The following is a 16,755-nucleotide window of genomic DNA, read 5'->3' as shown; positions in this document are numbered from 1 at the left end:
TTTTTATTTTTTTTTATATTATGTAGTATATGCTTCAAAGGACCCAGGACCAAGATGAAAATGTGGCTTTGGAGGCTTGTGAGTTTTGGCTGACTTTGGCTGACCAGCCAATTTGTAAAGATGTATTATGTCGGCATCTTACTAAGTAAGTATTAGGTATTAAAACTCCTAGTTAATTTGAAATAGTCATCTTTAAACTTCAGTTGACTTGTTCCTGGTTAGTCTTATGGAGACTGTATCTAACTTCTTGTATGCTTAGAAGGAGTTTTCTGTAGCTAGTTCTTGTACACAAAGGTCACTGAAAAGACTTCTAAGGATTTCAGAGTCAGCTCCAGAAGTAACCTGTGTCCTTTGCCTCATCAAGTATATCCAGGTCCCTGAGCAAAAGCAATGCCACAAGTGTGTTTGCCTTTACCTGAAGCAGGAATAACCCAGACTGTCTTCCCCAGCAGATTCTTTACGCACACCACAGGAACTTTATGCCCCTCTACAGTATGTAAAAATTCTGCTTGGGCTGGGCCAGCCCTGTTAGCAAATTCCCTGTTGTTTACCAACCAGGTGGCCTTTGCTAAATGGGTATCCCAATGTTTGAAAGTCCCACCACCCATTGCTCTCAGTATAGTTTTTAACATCCCATTGTACTGTTCAGTTTTCCCAGAGGCTGGAGCATGATAGGGGATGTGTTTGAGGTTTAAACATCTGTATGTCTGCAACAGTGCTCATAACTTTTCCAGACTAATATGAATACTTCTGCAATAGGAAATGAATTCTTCAATGTTCCCAGTAAATGGAGACTGGCTTTGGCATATGCATGGAAGGGTTTTGAAAATACTAGAGCATTTTTGTCTGTTATTCTCTTCTTCCAATCAAAATATTGAGAGAAGAGATGCATTCTTTTCAGCAAAAATGACCATTTTAGATGTAAAGCTTTTTTTTTAAAAAAAAAGGAGGTGTTTATCAAAATTTCAGTTTTCATAAGCAATTAGCAGAGAATTGAGATCAAAACACCTACTGTAGCCATGCAGGAATAGGAGTTGAAAACAGGAGAGCCAATGTTATGAGAAATTATTTTTAAGTTTTAAAATGTTTTTTCTTAACTTCTACTTTTAATATTAAATATCCACATATTAATACTTGTCAATTTCTCAGTATAAAACTTAAACATCTTCTGGGCTACATGAACATTGACATTGCAACAGCTTCATCCTTGGTTGTGGTGGGTTTTTTAAGGAACATTTAAGTTTCTAGAAAAACAGGTAAGAGTAACGTTACATATCTTTCAGCATCATGTTTGTTGGCAAGTCCTTTTTGACTAGGGAGCTATATAAATTTGCCAGTACCTGATGATAATCTTAAATTATTTTTATATTAAGTGAGACAAGATCCTATCCAGCCTGATTGTTTAATATTTTGTTCCTATAGGCTTTCTTAAAAAATATATAGCTCCTGCATACTTCATAAAGTATGCTGCAGAAAATGTCAACGAATGTGTGTTAATTGGAATAGTTACTGTCCTTTCAATAAAATTTCAGGCAGTAATGCACCTTTGAGATGTGTGAATATTATTGCTGGCCTGAGTACCTTCAGAAACAATACTCCTCAGCTGCAGAATTGCAGAATATGCTGCATCTGAGAGAATATATTGAGTCTGTCACTGCATCCACATAATTTATAAAAAGATTAAAGAGCATTGACCCTAAAATTGAGCCCTGGAGAACCCCACTGGTGACTGGCTGCCAGCCTGATATAACCCCATTTACTATATAACCCTTTGAGTCCAATCTGTCAGCCAATTGCTCACTCAACATATTATGGACTTGTCTAGCTGTGTGCTGGACATTTTGTCCAGAAGGATACCTCCTTTAGCTTTGCTAAAATTCAAAACCCACACATCTACTGGCTTCCCTTGGTCAACTAGATGGGTGACCTTGTCATAAAAGGAAATTTTCTTAAGCAGAATTTTCTCCTCATGAGCCCATCCTGCAGTCATCTGCATTGTCTCTCGAGTGTTTTTCAATAACTCCCAGAATGACCTCCATAGTTGTATTAGGCACTGAAGTGAGACTGACAGGCTGGTAATTACCAGGGTCTCCCTTATTGACATATATCAATATTTCTTTGTAGACTGATACCTGTGCTGGTAAATGGTATGAAATATGCAGAGATAGATATTATTCTGTTGAAGGTAAGCACCGATTTCTTTTATACTCTGGAAGAATATTTGGTTGGCTTCTGACTTGTAAATCAGAATGATTGAGTTGGTAGGCCAGATCTGGTCTGCCATCTGTTCAATTGAGATTTAGCTTTCTGGGGCAAGGTGTGCTGTTCCAAAAACTAAATGTGACTGCTGCCATGTTTGTTGGAAAATAATCTGTGGGCTTTCCTGCTTTGCCCCTGTCCCCTTCCACCCAACTTTGTCAGAGCTAGGATACTTTTACCCATGAATTACTGCAGCAAAGCAGCCTAAAGAAATTATCAGAATTCATTTTAGTGCCCTTCTACCTTGAACTTCACAGCTTTTTCCATCACATTTTAGAATGTGTCTGCATACTAGAATTTCTCTCTCTTCTCCCTTCTATAATTCATTCTTATCAAGAATAATTTCTTAACAAGAAGGATACTTTGTGCTTTTGTGTTAGCTTACCTCTCTTGCTTCTATTTTCCTGTCATTTTTCTGGTAAATACTTGTCGTGGTTTAAGCCCAGCCAGTAACACAGAGCCACACAGCCACTTGTTCACTTTCCCCCCCCTTCTTCCTCCCCATGCTCCCGGAGGGATGGGGAGGACAATCAAGAGAATGTAAATCCCACAGTTTGAGATAAAAACAGTCCCATAACTAAGGTATAATACAAAGCTACTACTACTACCACCAATAAAAATAATAAGGGAAATAACAAGGGGAGAGAATACAACTGCTCACCACCCACCAACAGATACCCAGCTTGACCCAAGCAGCAATCTGGGCCTTCTGGGTAACTCCCCCCAGTTTATATAGTGGGCATGACGTGCTGTGATATGGAATACCCCTTTTGCTATTTTGGGTCAGGTGTCCTGTCTCTGCTTCCTCCCAGCTTCCCGTGCCTCTCCTCCCTGGCAGAGCATGAGACTGAAAAAGTCTTTGATCAGAATAAGCATTACTTAGCAAAAACTAAAAACATTGGTGTTTTATCAGCACTGTTCCCAGCCTAAGTTAAAAACACAGCACTGCACCAGCTACTAAGAAGGAGAAAAATGACTGCTACTTCTGAACCCAGGACAATACTGTAACAGAATACAGGAACAATGGTATATTTAGTTAGCTGGCAGCACAAGAGTGATGTGACTCTTTCATATTCTTATAAAATCTTTAACTAAGTGTAAACTGCATTCTGAGCTTCCTTGAGCAATATAGTTACACTAGTTCATCTGATAAATATTTTGATGACAGGGGGATGTTGAAGAAGATGAAGCTATTCCAGATAGTGAACAGGATATAAGACCTCGGTTTCATCGTTCACGGACGGTAGCTCAGCAACATGAAGAAGATGGTATTGAAGATGATAACGATGATGACAGTGATCATGATGATGATACTCTTTCTGACTGGAATTTAAGTATGTCAAAGTAATGTGTAAAATGTTTTAAAATATAACTATTTGCTTAATATAAGTGTCAGTTTGTGTATAGGAATACTGAGTCTTTGCTTTTGAATATAAAAAGAACTATCTGCTGATATAATTGGTGGTTGGGGCAGAGGGTGTGCCTTTTAGGTGATATTTTTGCTATATAACTGTATTGACAAAAGCTAGCCACCTGTAATCTTATTTCAAATATGGCCAATAGAGCTACAAACATAAACTTGGATGTAATTCAACAGAAGCTTTGGATTTTGAATTTTCATTGTTCTTAGCTTGAGGAAGCTTAATAATGCTTTATTTTACTTCAGTCTTCCCTCTAATCTGGTTTGTGTGATAATATTTTTTTTTTCCTCCATTTGAACATGCTACTACTGACAGCCATTACTAGTAGTTCTGATGTAGTGTAGATGAATGTGCCTTGAAGCTTATGGATCAAAGAACTGTCGCAGTTTAAACCCAGTCAGACAGCTTGTTCACTCACTCCCCCCCTTCTTTCCCGCCCCCTACTCCCGGAGGGATGGAGAGGAGAATTGAAAAGAATGCAACTCCCACGGGTTGAGATAAGAACAGTTTAGTAACTAAGGTGTAACACAAATCACTACTGCTACCACCAATAATAACAATGATAAAGGAAATAACAAGGGAAGAGAATACATCACCTCACCACCAGCCAACCGATAACTCGCCCCCCCCAGCCCAACCAAGCACCGACCCATACCTCCTCCAACCCTGCAGTCCCAGCCCTTCCGGGTAACTCTCAGTTACATCCTGGGCCTGACGTGCTGTGGTATGGAATAGCTCTTTGGTCAGTTTGGGTCAGGTGTCCTGTCTCTGCTTCCTCCTGGCTTTCCCTCCTCCCTAGCAGAGCATGAGGCTCACAAAGTCCTTGGCCAAACCAAAACATCATTGTTATCATCTCTGTTCCCAAGCCAAAAGTCAAAACACAGCTCTGCACCAGCTACCAAGAAGGAGAAAAATGACTGCTACTGCTGAACCCAGGACAACAACTTTGAGGCATATCTAAAATTTTAAATTATTATTATTTTAGAGGAAAATAAGCACAAATATGCTTGCTTTTGTAAAGTATTGTTTAAAATAGTTTTAACTTCATAATGCTGTTCTTGTGGTCATTATTGTATGTACATATTGCAGAATTAAATACATATTTTCTGAAAAACATAGCTGAAATGACAGAATGCACCTGTGGTCCACAGTTTTTGTTAAGATGGTGAAGAAGCTAAAGCTAACTAGGGAAGAGAGAGAACAGAACACTTAAGAAATCTGATTGATGTATGTCATCTGGACTTGAAAGAATTTTTATTAGCTTAAATTCAGAACTGTGTGCCCTATTACTTATCTAGTGTTCTATATTTGACTTCCAATTTGAACAGAGAGGAAATGTCAGCATAGCCTGACAATTAGCAACATTGGTTACTAATGAGACCTGGTTACTAAATATGGGAGCCTGCCTTCTTTTCTTCTAGTAGAAAGCTGAAACGGACTTAGCTTAAAGCAGTAGGTGCTGGTCTTGGGGGGTCTGTGCTGTCTATTACTGCTTTGCAGTAGAGATCTGTTCTGAGCCTTGTATATACTTTTGTTCCAATTGAATAATTTCTGACATTAAGAAGGAACTGAAATCATAATAAGCAAAGAAGGAAAAGGCAGTATAAATTCTTTAATACGAGCATTATTTTTCTAGACATGATAGCACCACAACAGAAAAACAGAGTAAGGATTTCTGAATCATGTGCTGAAGTTATTCTTTTCTGAGCTTTTTTGTGCTAAAAATATGTGATTAAAAACTTTCAAACAAATTTTGAGGTGGTGTTCTTTCTATTGGTACATCACAAAATTAGGGGTAAGATATAAAAGCTCAGAGCAGAGGTCAACAAATTTCTTTCAGTCTCTAGAGACTGATGATTTTGCCTCTTTTGCTTTGAGACATGGATCATGTTTGAACATTTTCTTTTTAATCAGTTGATAATAGTTTTAGGCTATTTCTCCTTAGTTTCTCCAGTATGTGACATTTATGTCACAGACCTTCCCCTTTCTGTATTGTTACACCATCCTGAAATTATGTAGCGTATATAATGGTGAAATATAATAACATGGTTCCTGTTGGTAAGTGTTGTAATATCCCAAGTGTATAAGTCCTTTCAGTGGCTATAAATATGATGCGAAATTGGCTTTCCTAAGAGCTGTGACTTTGTACCAGAGCACAGTGGATCCCAGTGTATTGTAATTAAATGGAAGTATCTTTCCTCCTAATGCCCTGGCAGCTCAAAGTTAAAATGAGGATTATACTTGTCTAACTACAACTGTTTTTGTAATAAGCAGTTTACTGCTGTTAATTCCCCTCAGGGAAATGTTCTGCTGCTGCTCTAGATGTCTTGGCTAATGTATTTCGTGATGAACTTCTGCCACACATCTTGCCCCTTTTGAAGGAGTTGCTCTTCCATCCCGAATGGGCAGTTAAAGAATCTGGTATCCTTGTTCTTGGAGCAATTGCTGAAGGTAAGGCAACAGTGCATGTCAAGTTGTGGAATTTTTGATTGATTCTAAAGCAGCTCTGTGATTCCTTCTAGGTGAATTTACTTATGCAAACAAGTATACGTCTTTAGCTGACTTGGGTTTAGTGATTAATCTCTACATCTGCTCATTGGTGACTGCAGTTATTTAATTTTTTAGTTTTAAATCTCTGCATCTTTTGGAGACATAAGGCATAACTTAGTTTCTTTTATTCCTCTTTTTTAACTCTGCGGCATATATTTATAAGTTTCTTATAAAGTACTACTTTGATTTTGATATAACAGGAATATTTATTGAATTTGAGCCTTACATTTCATTCATTGTTTTTAGAAAGGGAGACCAGTCCTGTGACTTCAGTGCCTTGAGCTGCTTTTGTGGATGGTTCTTTGATTTAAATGTGATAACTTCCATTTCTTTGTATTTACTCACAGACTTGGCTTTTTACCCGTATTTCCAGCATTCCTGTCCATTTTTGCAAACTTAAGGAATATGTTTGGGTCCATGCCTAGATTAACTCTTTTCCTATGGTACCTAGTTAACATACATTTTGTTTGTTGCTAGAAAACATTTTTGTTGATTTTGATTTCAAGTCAAGTAAGGTAAAAGTTTGTACTTCTGGCAAATCTCAGTGTATTACTTCCCTTGCTGACTTGAAGTTTGTAGATTTCTTAAGGAATGCTTTTTAATGATATGGTTATTTGTTATCAAGGCTTAATCTTTCTCTACTTGTTGTCTTGGTCACTCTGACTAGACTGGCATAAGACTTTCAAGCTTTATGAACTAATATTATTTGGATGTTCCTGCTATACTCCATTTAATAAAGCACAATTTCTGGAGAATGGGGAAGCACTGAAGTAGAAATATAGTTGAAATGAATGTAAATTTGATTGGGAATTTCAGTTATTGTTTATGGTGAGGTTCCTTTTTAGGACTTAGCATAAATTAGGTAATTTGTATAATGTTAAGATCTATTGCTACATGATAGAGGAAGAAAATGCATACCTTCTAGGAAACAGCAAAAAGTTATGTTTTATAATTCTTGTACTGTAATAGCTTTATTTTTCCTTCTAGGCTGCATGCAGGGTATGATTCCATATCTTCCTGAGCTGATCCCTCACCTTATTCAGTGCCTCTCTAACAAAAAGGCTCTTGTGCGCTCCATTACATGTTGGACTCTTAGTCGCTATGCACACTGGGTAGTTAGTCAACCCCCAGACACATACTTGAAGCCATTAATGACTGAGTTGCTAAAGCGTATTCTGGATACCAACAAGAGAGTACAAGAAGCTGCCTGCAGGTGAGCAAAAGCTTAAGCAAAAAGCATTATCCATGACACTGCTTTTTCATGGGAAACAAATGTAATGCTTTTATCAATGAATACATGACTGCATTTCTAGCTCTTAATGTGTTTTAGTTTTTTCCTTTTAAATTGGAGTAGGTTAGGCTTCTTCTGAAGAAGTCACAAATTACTCCGAGTTAAAATAAAATGTATTTCTTTTGTCCACTTTGTTTTTAGAATATATGAATCACCAAACTAAACAATCTCTTACAGTAAAAGAAATTATCTGTATGTGACAGCTGTTTATATTCAATATTTTAAGTTTCATTGACCAGAAATCTGGCTTTTATATGCCCTATGAACAAGGTCAATACTGATGATAAAAGGAAAACTGTCCTATCATTGCATTAGTGATGTTGTATATAATTAGCTCAGGATTACCAAAACATTTGGGTTGCAGTTATTTCAAGGGATATTCCCTTTCTCTTGAAAGGAGATCCTTGGAGGTAAGATTCCCTTCTCCCACTTGTTTGCTAATATTTAAAAAAAAAAGAATGGACACACCATTAATGAAATGGGTACACCTCTTGTGCAGGAAGTTCAGCAAATAAAGCTTTCATGTGTCATTTTGTGTGGGGCAGAAGTGTACACAGCAGACTGCCAAGGAAGTTTCCTTATAAAGCAGAATTAGATCTGTAACATGTATATATAACAGGTTTTACAGGAATAATTTAAAATTTTGCTTATCACAATATAAGAGCTGAATCTTTGTGTTCAATCAAAATAGATTGATTTTGTCTCAGTAATACCCTTTTGAAAACATACCTTGGATGAATTTGAGGTTTAAATACAGCACTGTGTTTAAACAGAAATGGGTAGTTTGGGGCATTTTGGGGTGGTCTTGTTTTGTTTTTTCCAAGATACTGACTGACCTGTTTGGGGTGGGGTTTTTGTCATTCAGTGCCTTTGCTACTCTAGAAGAGGAGGCTTGTACAGAGCTTGTTCCTTATCTTGCATATATACTTGACACTTTGGTCTTCGCATTTAGTAAATACCAGCATAAAAACCTGCTCATTCTTTATGATGCTATAGGAACTCTAGCAGATTCTGTAGGACATCATCTAAATAAACCAGTGAGTATACCTTATGCACTTGTCATATATTGAAAAACTGGGTAGGCGTTTTTTGTCATGTGCTTTATATGTTATAAAACAGAAATACTGACCTTTCTGTGTAGGCTTCAATAATAATTATTTACATGTAAAATACATGGACTGCATGTAATTTTCCAACTACCAAATATGTGGTGGCTTATGAAATGTGCTTCTCATTATTGTGGGTTTTTTTTTTTTCCTCATTCTCAGAATTTTTCAACTCAGAGGAGATACATATATCAATATAGATACGAAATGGGACTTTAAAGAAATTGGTGGAATGTGCGTGCTTATTTCTACTGACTATTTTTTTTTTTTTGTAACCACTTTCAGTATAGCTAAACTGCTCTGTGTGTCTTTCCAGTGTATTGGAGCACATCATTATTAGAAATTGCTTTATCAGAGAGTGTGACAGACATGTATTTTATATATAAAAACACAGAATCCTTTGGACAAAGCACAGATAACATGCAGGCAAATATAGTGGGTTTTTGTAGTGTACATAAGTTTTTTAATAGGATTTGTATGCATGCCATGTATATCTTATGATGGCTATTTGTTGTAGTTTAACCCCAGCTGGGAACTTAGTACCACACAGCCACTCGCTAATTCCCACTCCCCCCCCCAATGGCATGGGGAGGAGAATCAGAAAAAAGGTAAAAACCCACAGGTTGAGATAAAAACAGTTTAATAACTGAAATAAAGTAAAATAATATAATAATAAAAGGAAATAGAGGGAGGAAGGAATAATACACCCCACCATCCCCCTCCACCTCCTAAAAAAAAGCCCATCCCTGAGCAGCGATTGGTCCCTTCGGGGTAATTCCCTCCAGTTTATATACTGGGCATGACGTGCTGTGGTATGGAATATCCCTTTGGCTAGTTTGGGTCAGGTGTCCTGTCTCTGCTTCCTACTTGCTTCCCGTGCCCTTCCTCACTGGCAGAGTATAAGAGACTGAAAAGTCCTCGATCAGGGTAATTACTACTTAGCAACAACTAAACCATTGGTGTGTTATCAGCACTGTTCTCAGACTAAAGCTGAAACACAGCACTGCACCAGCTACTAAGAAGAAAAATAACTACCCCAGCCAAAACCAGGACAGTATTGAAATTTCTTTTATTTCTCTATAGTGTTTCACATGACATAGACACACTAAAATAAAACAATTTGTGTTGTTGCCATGAAATTTTACTTGCTTTCCAAGACTCCACACCATCAAATGACATTTTTCCCAATGTCTATCTGGCCCTGGCCAGATTCACATTTGATATCACCAGGAAGAGGCTAAATGGGAGCTCCTGGTGATGGTGGGACTTTCTTCAGTCACTTAGAATATTGTGTCTTTGGACATGGCATTAGCTGGCAGCATGTATTGGCTCTTTGGATACTTACTGGGAGCAACAGTACTACAGGGATGCTTTGCTTCATGTCCTTGTGACTGTGACAGCAGTGGAAAGATGCAACATCTTTATGCAGAATTGTTTAGTGCACCCTTCTGGAGGGACAGAAAATTACTTTCTTCATGGATAGGTAGTTGCTCCAGGAGGTTTCAGGAATTTGGGGGGGATAGGGTTGTAGCATCAGGGTAATGAGAGATGGTTGAGAAATGGCAGATGAACAGCCAGATTGCATTGCTGGCAAAAACATTTTCTGTAGGCCCTGAGGCAATCCTATAGATTTGTAACACCCCAGACAGCTATTAAATGTTGCTAGACTAAAGCTAAACCTGGAGGAAAAGATTCATTCTGTAAAGGTACTTATGTGACTCAGCAAAAAATCTTAAGACATAAATTGTAAAATCTAATACTTCTACATAATTTATTACTTCTACATATTGCAACAAGGATTAAATTACAATATATCAATTTTCTTTTGCTTAAAAAGTAGAACATATCAATTCTTAATATATCAATTTTCTAACTAGTATGCAATGGTGTGTTTCAGTAGCTGATGTATTTTCATCCTAAATAGGAATATATTCAGATGCTAATGCCTCCATTAATCCAGAAGTGGAACATATTGAAGGATGAAGATAAAGATCTCTTTCCTTTATTAGAGGTAAATATTAAAATTTTAATATACTTTATCAACTTCTTTTATGAATTACCCCTATTACTAAAGATGCTCCTCCTAGTAAGTATGACTATAAAACCTGACAGTGTTAGGTATCTCCCATTACAGAGTAAATATTATGACTGTAGTGAGAAAATCTTATGACTGAGAAAATGCCATCAGGTTTAGCAGACATATTTAGATGATTTTTTTTTTTTTTGCCATTCTTGAGTGTTTTCTTTGGTATTCTATGATTCTAAAAGAATTATTCAATCCCCCTGTGGTTCTTCTCTCTCTCCTTGTTCTCCCTTCATCCTTCCATTAAAACTGTTATCAGACAGTCTGAAGGTATGAACTATGTAGTCTATTGTCTTTACTTTCCAAGTGTGAAGCAGGAAAACACTTCTAGAGAAATTAGTTTCATAACTCTTGGGTAAAGTTAGGGCTTGTATGTGGTCAGGATACTGAAATTTAGTGTAAGTGCTAGCTGATTTATAGTAACTGTATGAACTTTTTTGGCCACCTCCAAGAAGATGTTGCTTCTAAGAAATTATCTTGACTGACATAAGTAGGAGTGAGTAACAATTAGCTGCCAGTTGCCTTGGGTCAGCTAATTGGTATTGCCTTTCCATGTTGTTTTTATTTACTTGTGGGTATAAGTAAAAGGTACTTTGGGGTGGTAGGGAAGGTTAGTGTGTCTCTTGCTCTTTTTGTTGTTTTTTTTTTCTTCTTCTTTATTCCAGTGCCTGTCATCAGTTGCTACTGCCTTGCAGTCTGGCTTTCTTCCATACTGTGAACCTGTATACCAGCGTTGTGTAAATCTGGTGCAGAAGACTCTTGCACAAGCCATGGTATTTTTCTATTGCTATTCCAGTGTTTTCAGAATAACTCCTCAAACCAATGTATTAATTATGTAAATTATCGGTTTGAGGGAAAGTTTGTAGTATTAGCCACTGAATATTTAAATGAAGCTGCAGTTCTGAAACTAATTTTTTGTTTGGTTTATTTTTAATTTTATGCATACCCATGAGAAATACTAATTTTCAAAATGTGTACTTATTTGTTGCAGTTGCACAACGCTCAGCCAGACCAATATGAGGCTCCAGATAAAGATTTCATGATTGTGGCTCTTGATTTACTCAGTGGTTTAGCTGAAGGACTTGGAGGCAACATTGAACAGCTAGTGGCTTGCAGCAATATCCTGACATTAATGTACCAATGCATGCAGGTGAGATGAGCAACCGGTTTAACCCAAGGGTTTTCTTTCTTAAGGGAATTTGAAACACTTCTAGAATTGTCAGGTTTTTTTTCTTCCTCTCTTTAGGATAAAATGCCTGAGGTACGGCAGAGTTCTTTTGCATTGTTAGGTGATCTGACAAAGGCGTGTTTTCAGCATGTTAAGCCTTGCATCGGTATGTTTCTTTTACATATTAAATAATTAACACATTTTACAAACTGTTAAAGGGGATGGTTTAGCCATTGTTAAGTTCCCTTTTCTGTGGCATGCCTTCTCATGGTGTTATAAGGTTTCATTTTCCTGGGTCTGTAGTCTTTTCTCCTTTGAACTGTGTGTTTAAGACATCGCTCTTTTTGTAGACAGTGCAAGAGTTCATTTTGCTACTTGATTTTTATAATGTAACATGCTTTCTATTGTACAGGAATACAGCAAAATATGTACTTCAACTTCATTTAGAACAATTGTTTTCTTTGGTAAATAACTTTTTTCTTTTAAAAAAAACATCAGCTTTAAATAGCTGGGTTTTTTGTTCTACTAGAATCTTTTGTTACATATAATTTATGTATATTGAAATTAGAAAACCTGGTTAGATGGTAGGTTTGGTGTTTTTTCGTGTTTTCTTTTTAATTTCAGTAGGGAAGTAGCATCAATTATACACTTCAGTATTCACTTTCTCTTCCCTCAGATACTCTCAAGATACACTTAACTTCACAAATGAATGTCTGGACAGGCTTAGATTTTAAAATTTATTTAGCAGATGTTATAATCTATCTTTGTGACTAATATTTTATTAAAATTTATTCAAGGCTATGATTTGCTTTCTAGGATTCAATGTTGTTTGCCACTGTTTTTATTTTGGGGGGGGTGGAGGATGGGGTGTTGTGTTGGGGGGGTTGTTGTTTGGGGGGGGTGTTTGGGGTTTTTTGATTGGTTTAGGTTTTTTTTCTTAGCACAGTTGAATACATAGCTATCCAGATGTGGGTTTTTTTTCTTCCCCCACCCCCAGGAAGGGGAGGAAAAAAGGCTTCTAGTGTTACATAAAGCTTATTAGAAATATTTTTAAATCATAGTTTGAAAAGATTTGCATTGAACTGCTTAGGTTGTAAAATTTAGGTTAATCTGATATGTAGCAGAAATAGAACTCTTGTTAATTCTGGTGTAATGCTTCAGAAGAGTTTAAATATGCTTATGTGATTTTTTTTAAACACACGCACCCCTCCCCTGTGATCTTACAGTAATGGGACAAGTTTGTTGTATCGTGTGATGAGATTTTAAAATGTTGTTCTTTCTAGCTGATTTCATGCCCATTTTGGGAACCAACCTAAACCCGGAATTCATTTCTGTGTGTAACAATGCCACCTGGGCAATTGGAGAAATCTCCATCCAGATGGGTAAGATTTTTAACTTTTTTTTTTTCTTTGAATCTTTGCAAATTTAGAATGGTGTGTCTGGGTTGTGTTTTTTTATTTTTTAGTGATACTTACACATTTAAATTTAAATTAAATTTTATATTCTTGTCCTTGGCAGTAAATTCAATGTACCAGATCTAAATAGATCATGTATATTAACAGTAATTTTCTTCTGAACATTTCTTTTTGGCTGTTTCAGGTATAGAGATGCAGCCTTATATTCCAATGGTGTTGCACCAGCTTGTAGAAATAATTAACAGACCCAACACACCAAAGACATTATTAGAGAACACAGGTACCCAAAAACTGAAGCATTCATGGTGAAGGGAATTAGAGGGCTGGTTTGTTTTTGATAATGATTTTTAAAATTGCATAGAACTTATTTTATTGCTATGTATTTGGCTTTTATAAGCAAAGTTAAAACTTTTGCAGATCTTACAAGTCTCAGTCTTGCAACAATACATCTATCATATATCTAGATTATTGAAGTTATTGCTTTCTCACCTTTATTCCATTTTATATTTATCATCTATTTAAATAGTCCTCAATTTTATTTATGTATATGACAAATGTATGCAGTGACACTTAAAGACTTAGTGACTTTACACTGATTTTAATATATGCATGTCCTTACACGTGTATTGCATGTATATGTCTAGTGTTTGAAACAAATGTAATTGGCATATATAAAACAAATAATAAACTCAAATCATGAATTTACAAAAAATGCACTTTTTAAAGATTAATTTGTAGTAATATGCGCAAAAATCTAGATCTGTGATGGCAGTTTAACCACAACATAACTGCAATTATGTGTAACTTCTACTATCTGGTCACTTAATAAAAAAATTCTGAAGTCTAACTGGCATGCTTATTTTTATGTTCTGGCCAGCAGCTTTGCCTTCCAAAATCTCAATTTAGAAGCATCCCCCAAATGTTTTATTGAATCAGAATTTCTGAGGCTTGTTTCTTTTGTGTTTATAGGGGGCGTGTTCTGGTATGAAGATCACCTTCCTTACTTCATCAAAACTTTATTAATAATTTAACAGGTTTCTGGTTAGCTATTTTACCATTTGAGAATCTTTTGACTTTTTTCAATTTGAAAACTATTTTGTAAGAAAAATGATAGTTTGGTAATTATGCTTGACATAATTGAAAATTACGTAAATTCAGTGTTAGTTACTTTTTCTTTTCTCTAAGTATGAGATAAATTGGAGAGAGATTTTTTCCATGCATATTTATCCTCCAGTATTCTCTACATACCAACCCCGTCATTTAGTATGGAAGGTGAACTTGAAGGAAAAATTGCCTAGTTATCTGGCATATTATCGGTACTGCTTTTTTTAAAGATTATTTTTGAGCAAATAATTGATTGTTACGCTATGGAATAGTATAGTAATATAAATACTCTTTCTCCCTGTCCCAACCCCCATCATCTGTACTGATGGATGTATAATACCTATAATTGAGAAGTATCTAGTACTTAAAAGTTTGCCTCCATCACTGCTAGAGAATTTTTTTAAGCATCCAAACACTGACTTTTTTTTTTTTTAAGCATCTTAATAGTTACTTTAAATGTGGATGCCTAACTGCAGATAAATGTTGAGTGTGGTGTACTTATTATAAGTTTGTTGTGGGATATTGTGCTGCATACATGCCACTGGTATGTGCAAGAGTATTACTGTTTTCTACTTTAGGCTGTTATGTAATGAACTATGAAAACACTTCTATGGAAACATACAAAGACCACCTTAAGTAAAAGTAGTTGCATAGAAAATAATGAGTACATGACAAAAAGTTAAGCTTTGACAGAAATTACTATTCCTTGTACAGACCTGTGAGAACTTACAGATAAACCTTAAAAGTGTATTTTCATTTGAAAGTGCCACTTCAAATGCAGTTTTATAAGTTAGATCTGCCAAAAATTTAAGACACTGAATATTGAAATTTCATAATGTCCGGGCAAAATAGTACATTACCAGTGAGCCACAGCTGTCATGGAATGAGTACATTTCAAACTGCTAGTATATCCTACACTAAACTTTTATTGGAGAAAGCATCACCTGTTTTATTGCATGTTTCATGAAGCTATTCACAAATGCCTGTTAATTAGTGTTGCGTAGTATGTCCCTTGAACACAGGTTTCCTTTCTTTGCTTCATATAAATCTGCTGGATTTTAGTGTTATTCGTGCATTTTGCTTCAAGTAATCCTGATACATTATTCCTACCTTCTCCTTTTTCTAAAGATTAATCTTTCATGAGTTGAGCAAGCACCATTAAAACATGTTTGCATGATGATATTTTATTCAGTCTCCCTTAGAACAAAATGGGTACAAACTGGAACACAAGAGGTTCCACTTAAACTTGAGAAGAAACTTCTTCTCAGTGAGGGTGACGGAACACTGGAACAGGCTGCCCAGGGAGGTTGTGGAGTCTCCTTCCCTGGAGACATTCAAAACCCGCCTGGACGCATTCCTGTGTAACATTATCTAGGTGTTCCTGCTCTGGCAGGGGGATTGGACTAGATGATCTTTCGAGGTCCCTTCCAATCTCTAACATACTGTGATACTGTGATACCTAATCATGCAAAGAAGCAGTTTTGTTTGTCATATGTCCTTATGCTTTTGTATAAAAAGTAAGATTCTTATACAACTGTCATGAGGAAGCTTTTTCTGAGCAGGAGAAATATTGGGATTAAAGAATTAATTTTCTGCAGTCGGTTGCTGTGAGTTAGTGACCACTTAAAATTCTCTACAAGATTATGAAGAAAACAAATATTTGGTGCTCTTAGAGAAGTGTTTAATCTACTTATAGTTTATTAGATAGACCACAATATATTCAATGTAAAAGTATGTATAAATGTATTTTTACTGATAGATAGTAAGCCTATTAAAATCTTCATTTCAAAGTACTAGAAAAAGTAGAATGCTTAGGACTACTTAATACTAAAACTGAAAATGCGTAATTCCTTTCTGTCAAGAGTATCCATAATAGTACTTTTTATTAAAAATTTTGAAGTGTATGGTAGGTAAATTTACTGTAAGAAATGATTCTGAAGATGGCAGAGTGACTGCTTACATCAGAAAGCCTTTGGATTTTAAATGGTGGATTTTGGTGTTATCTATCTCATTTTCTTCTTTAATTTCTCTTTTACCCTGGAGAGTATACCATGTACATTGCTGCCTCTAATTTAGGGGGTAGTAATAAACAGCACTGGTGAAATCTTATGTTTACTATCATGCACAGATTCTGTTGGCTTCTGTTTCTGAGTTATTTGCTGTTTTTTCTTTATTTTTTTCTCCTCCCCCCTCATTTGCTCATGTCTTGGTTGGCGTTTGGTGGTGTATAACCGTGATTGCATTACCTTAGCAATAACAATTGGTCGTCTTGGTTACGTTTGTCCTCAAGAGGTGGCCCCCATGCTACAGCAGTTTATAAGACCCTGGTGTGTATTATTAAATCTTTATTTTTTAATT

General features: G+C 36.1%; 1 protein-coding gene across 1 annotated transcript in view; it reads left to right on the top strand.

Moving 5' to 3' along the window:
- Positions 1–16,755, top strand: part of LOC130604475 (transportin-1-like) — a 40,754-nt gene that overhangs the window by 9,520 nt on the left and 14,479 nt on the right. Inside the window, 13 exon segments of the mRNA XM_057419003.1 lie at positions 27–145; positions 2,125–2,185; positions 3,428–3,593; positions 5,979–6,131; positions 7,218–7,443; positions 8,387–8,558; positions 10,552–10,638; positions 11,376–11,483; positions 11,702–11,860; positions 11,957–12,044; positions 13,162–13,260; positions 13,478–13,573; positions 16,649–16,724. Coding sequence (XP_057274986.1) covers positions 27–145; positions 2,125–2,185; positions 3,428–3,593; positions 5,979–6,131; positions 7,218–7,443; positions 8,387–8,558; positions 10,552–10,638; positions 11,376–11,483; positions 11,702–11,860; positions 11,957–12,044; positions 13,162–13,260; positions 13,478–13,573; positions 16,649–16,724 — 1,610 coding nt within the window.

This window comes from Pezoporus wallicus, unplaced genomic scaffold, assembly GCF_028554395.1.
Source record: "Pezoporus wallicus isolate ANWC-B61680 ecotype Strahan unplaced genomic scaffold, APGP_CSIRO_Pwel_v1 contig_7260, whole genome shotgun sequence".
In the NCBI taxonomy this organism is placed as follows: domain Eukaryota; kingdom Metazoa; phylum Chordata; class Aves; order Psittaciformes; family Psittacidae; genus Pezoporus; species Pezoporus wallicus.
This window is presented reverse-complemented; position numbering and strand designations above follow the sequence as displayed.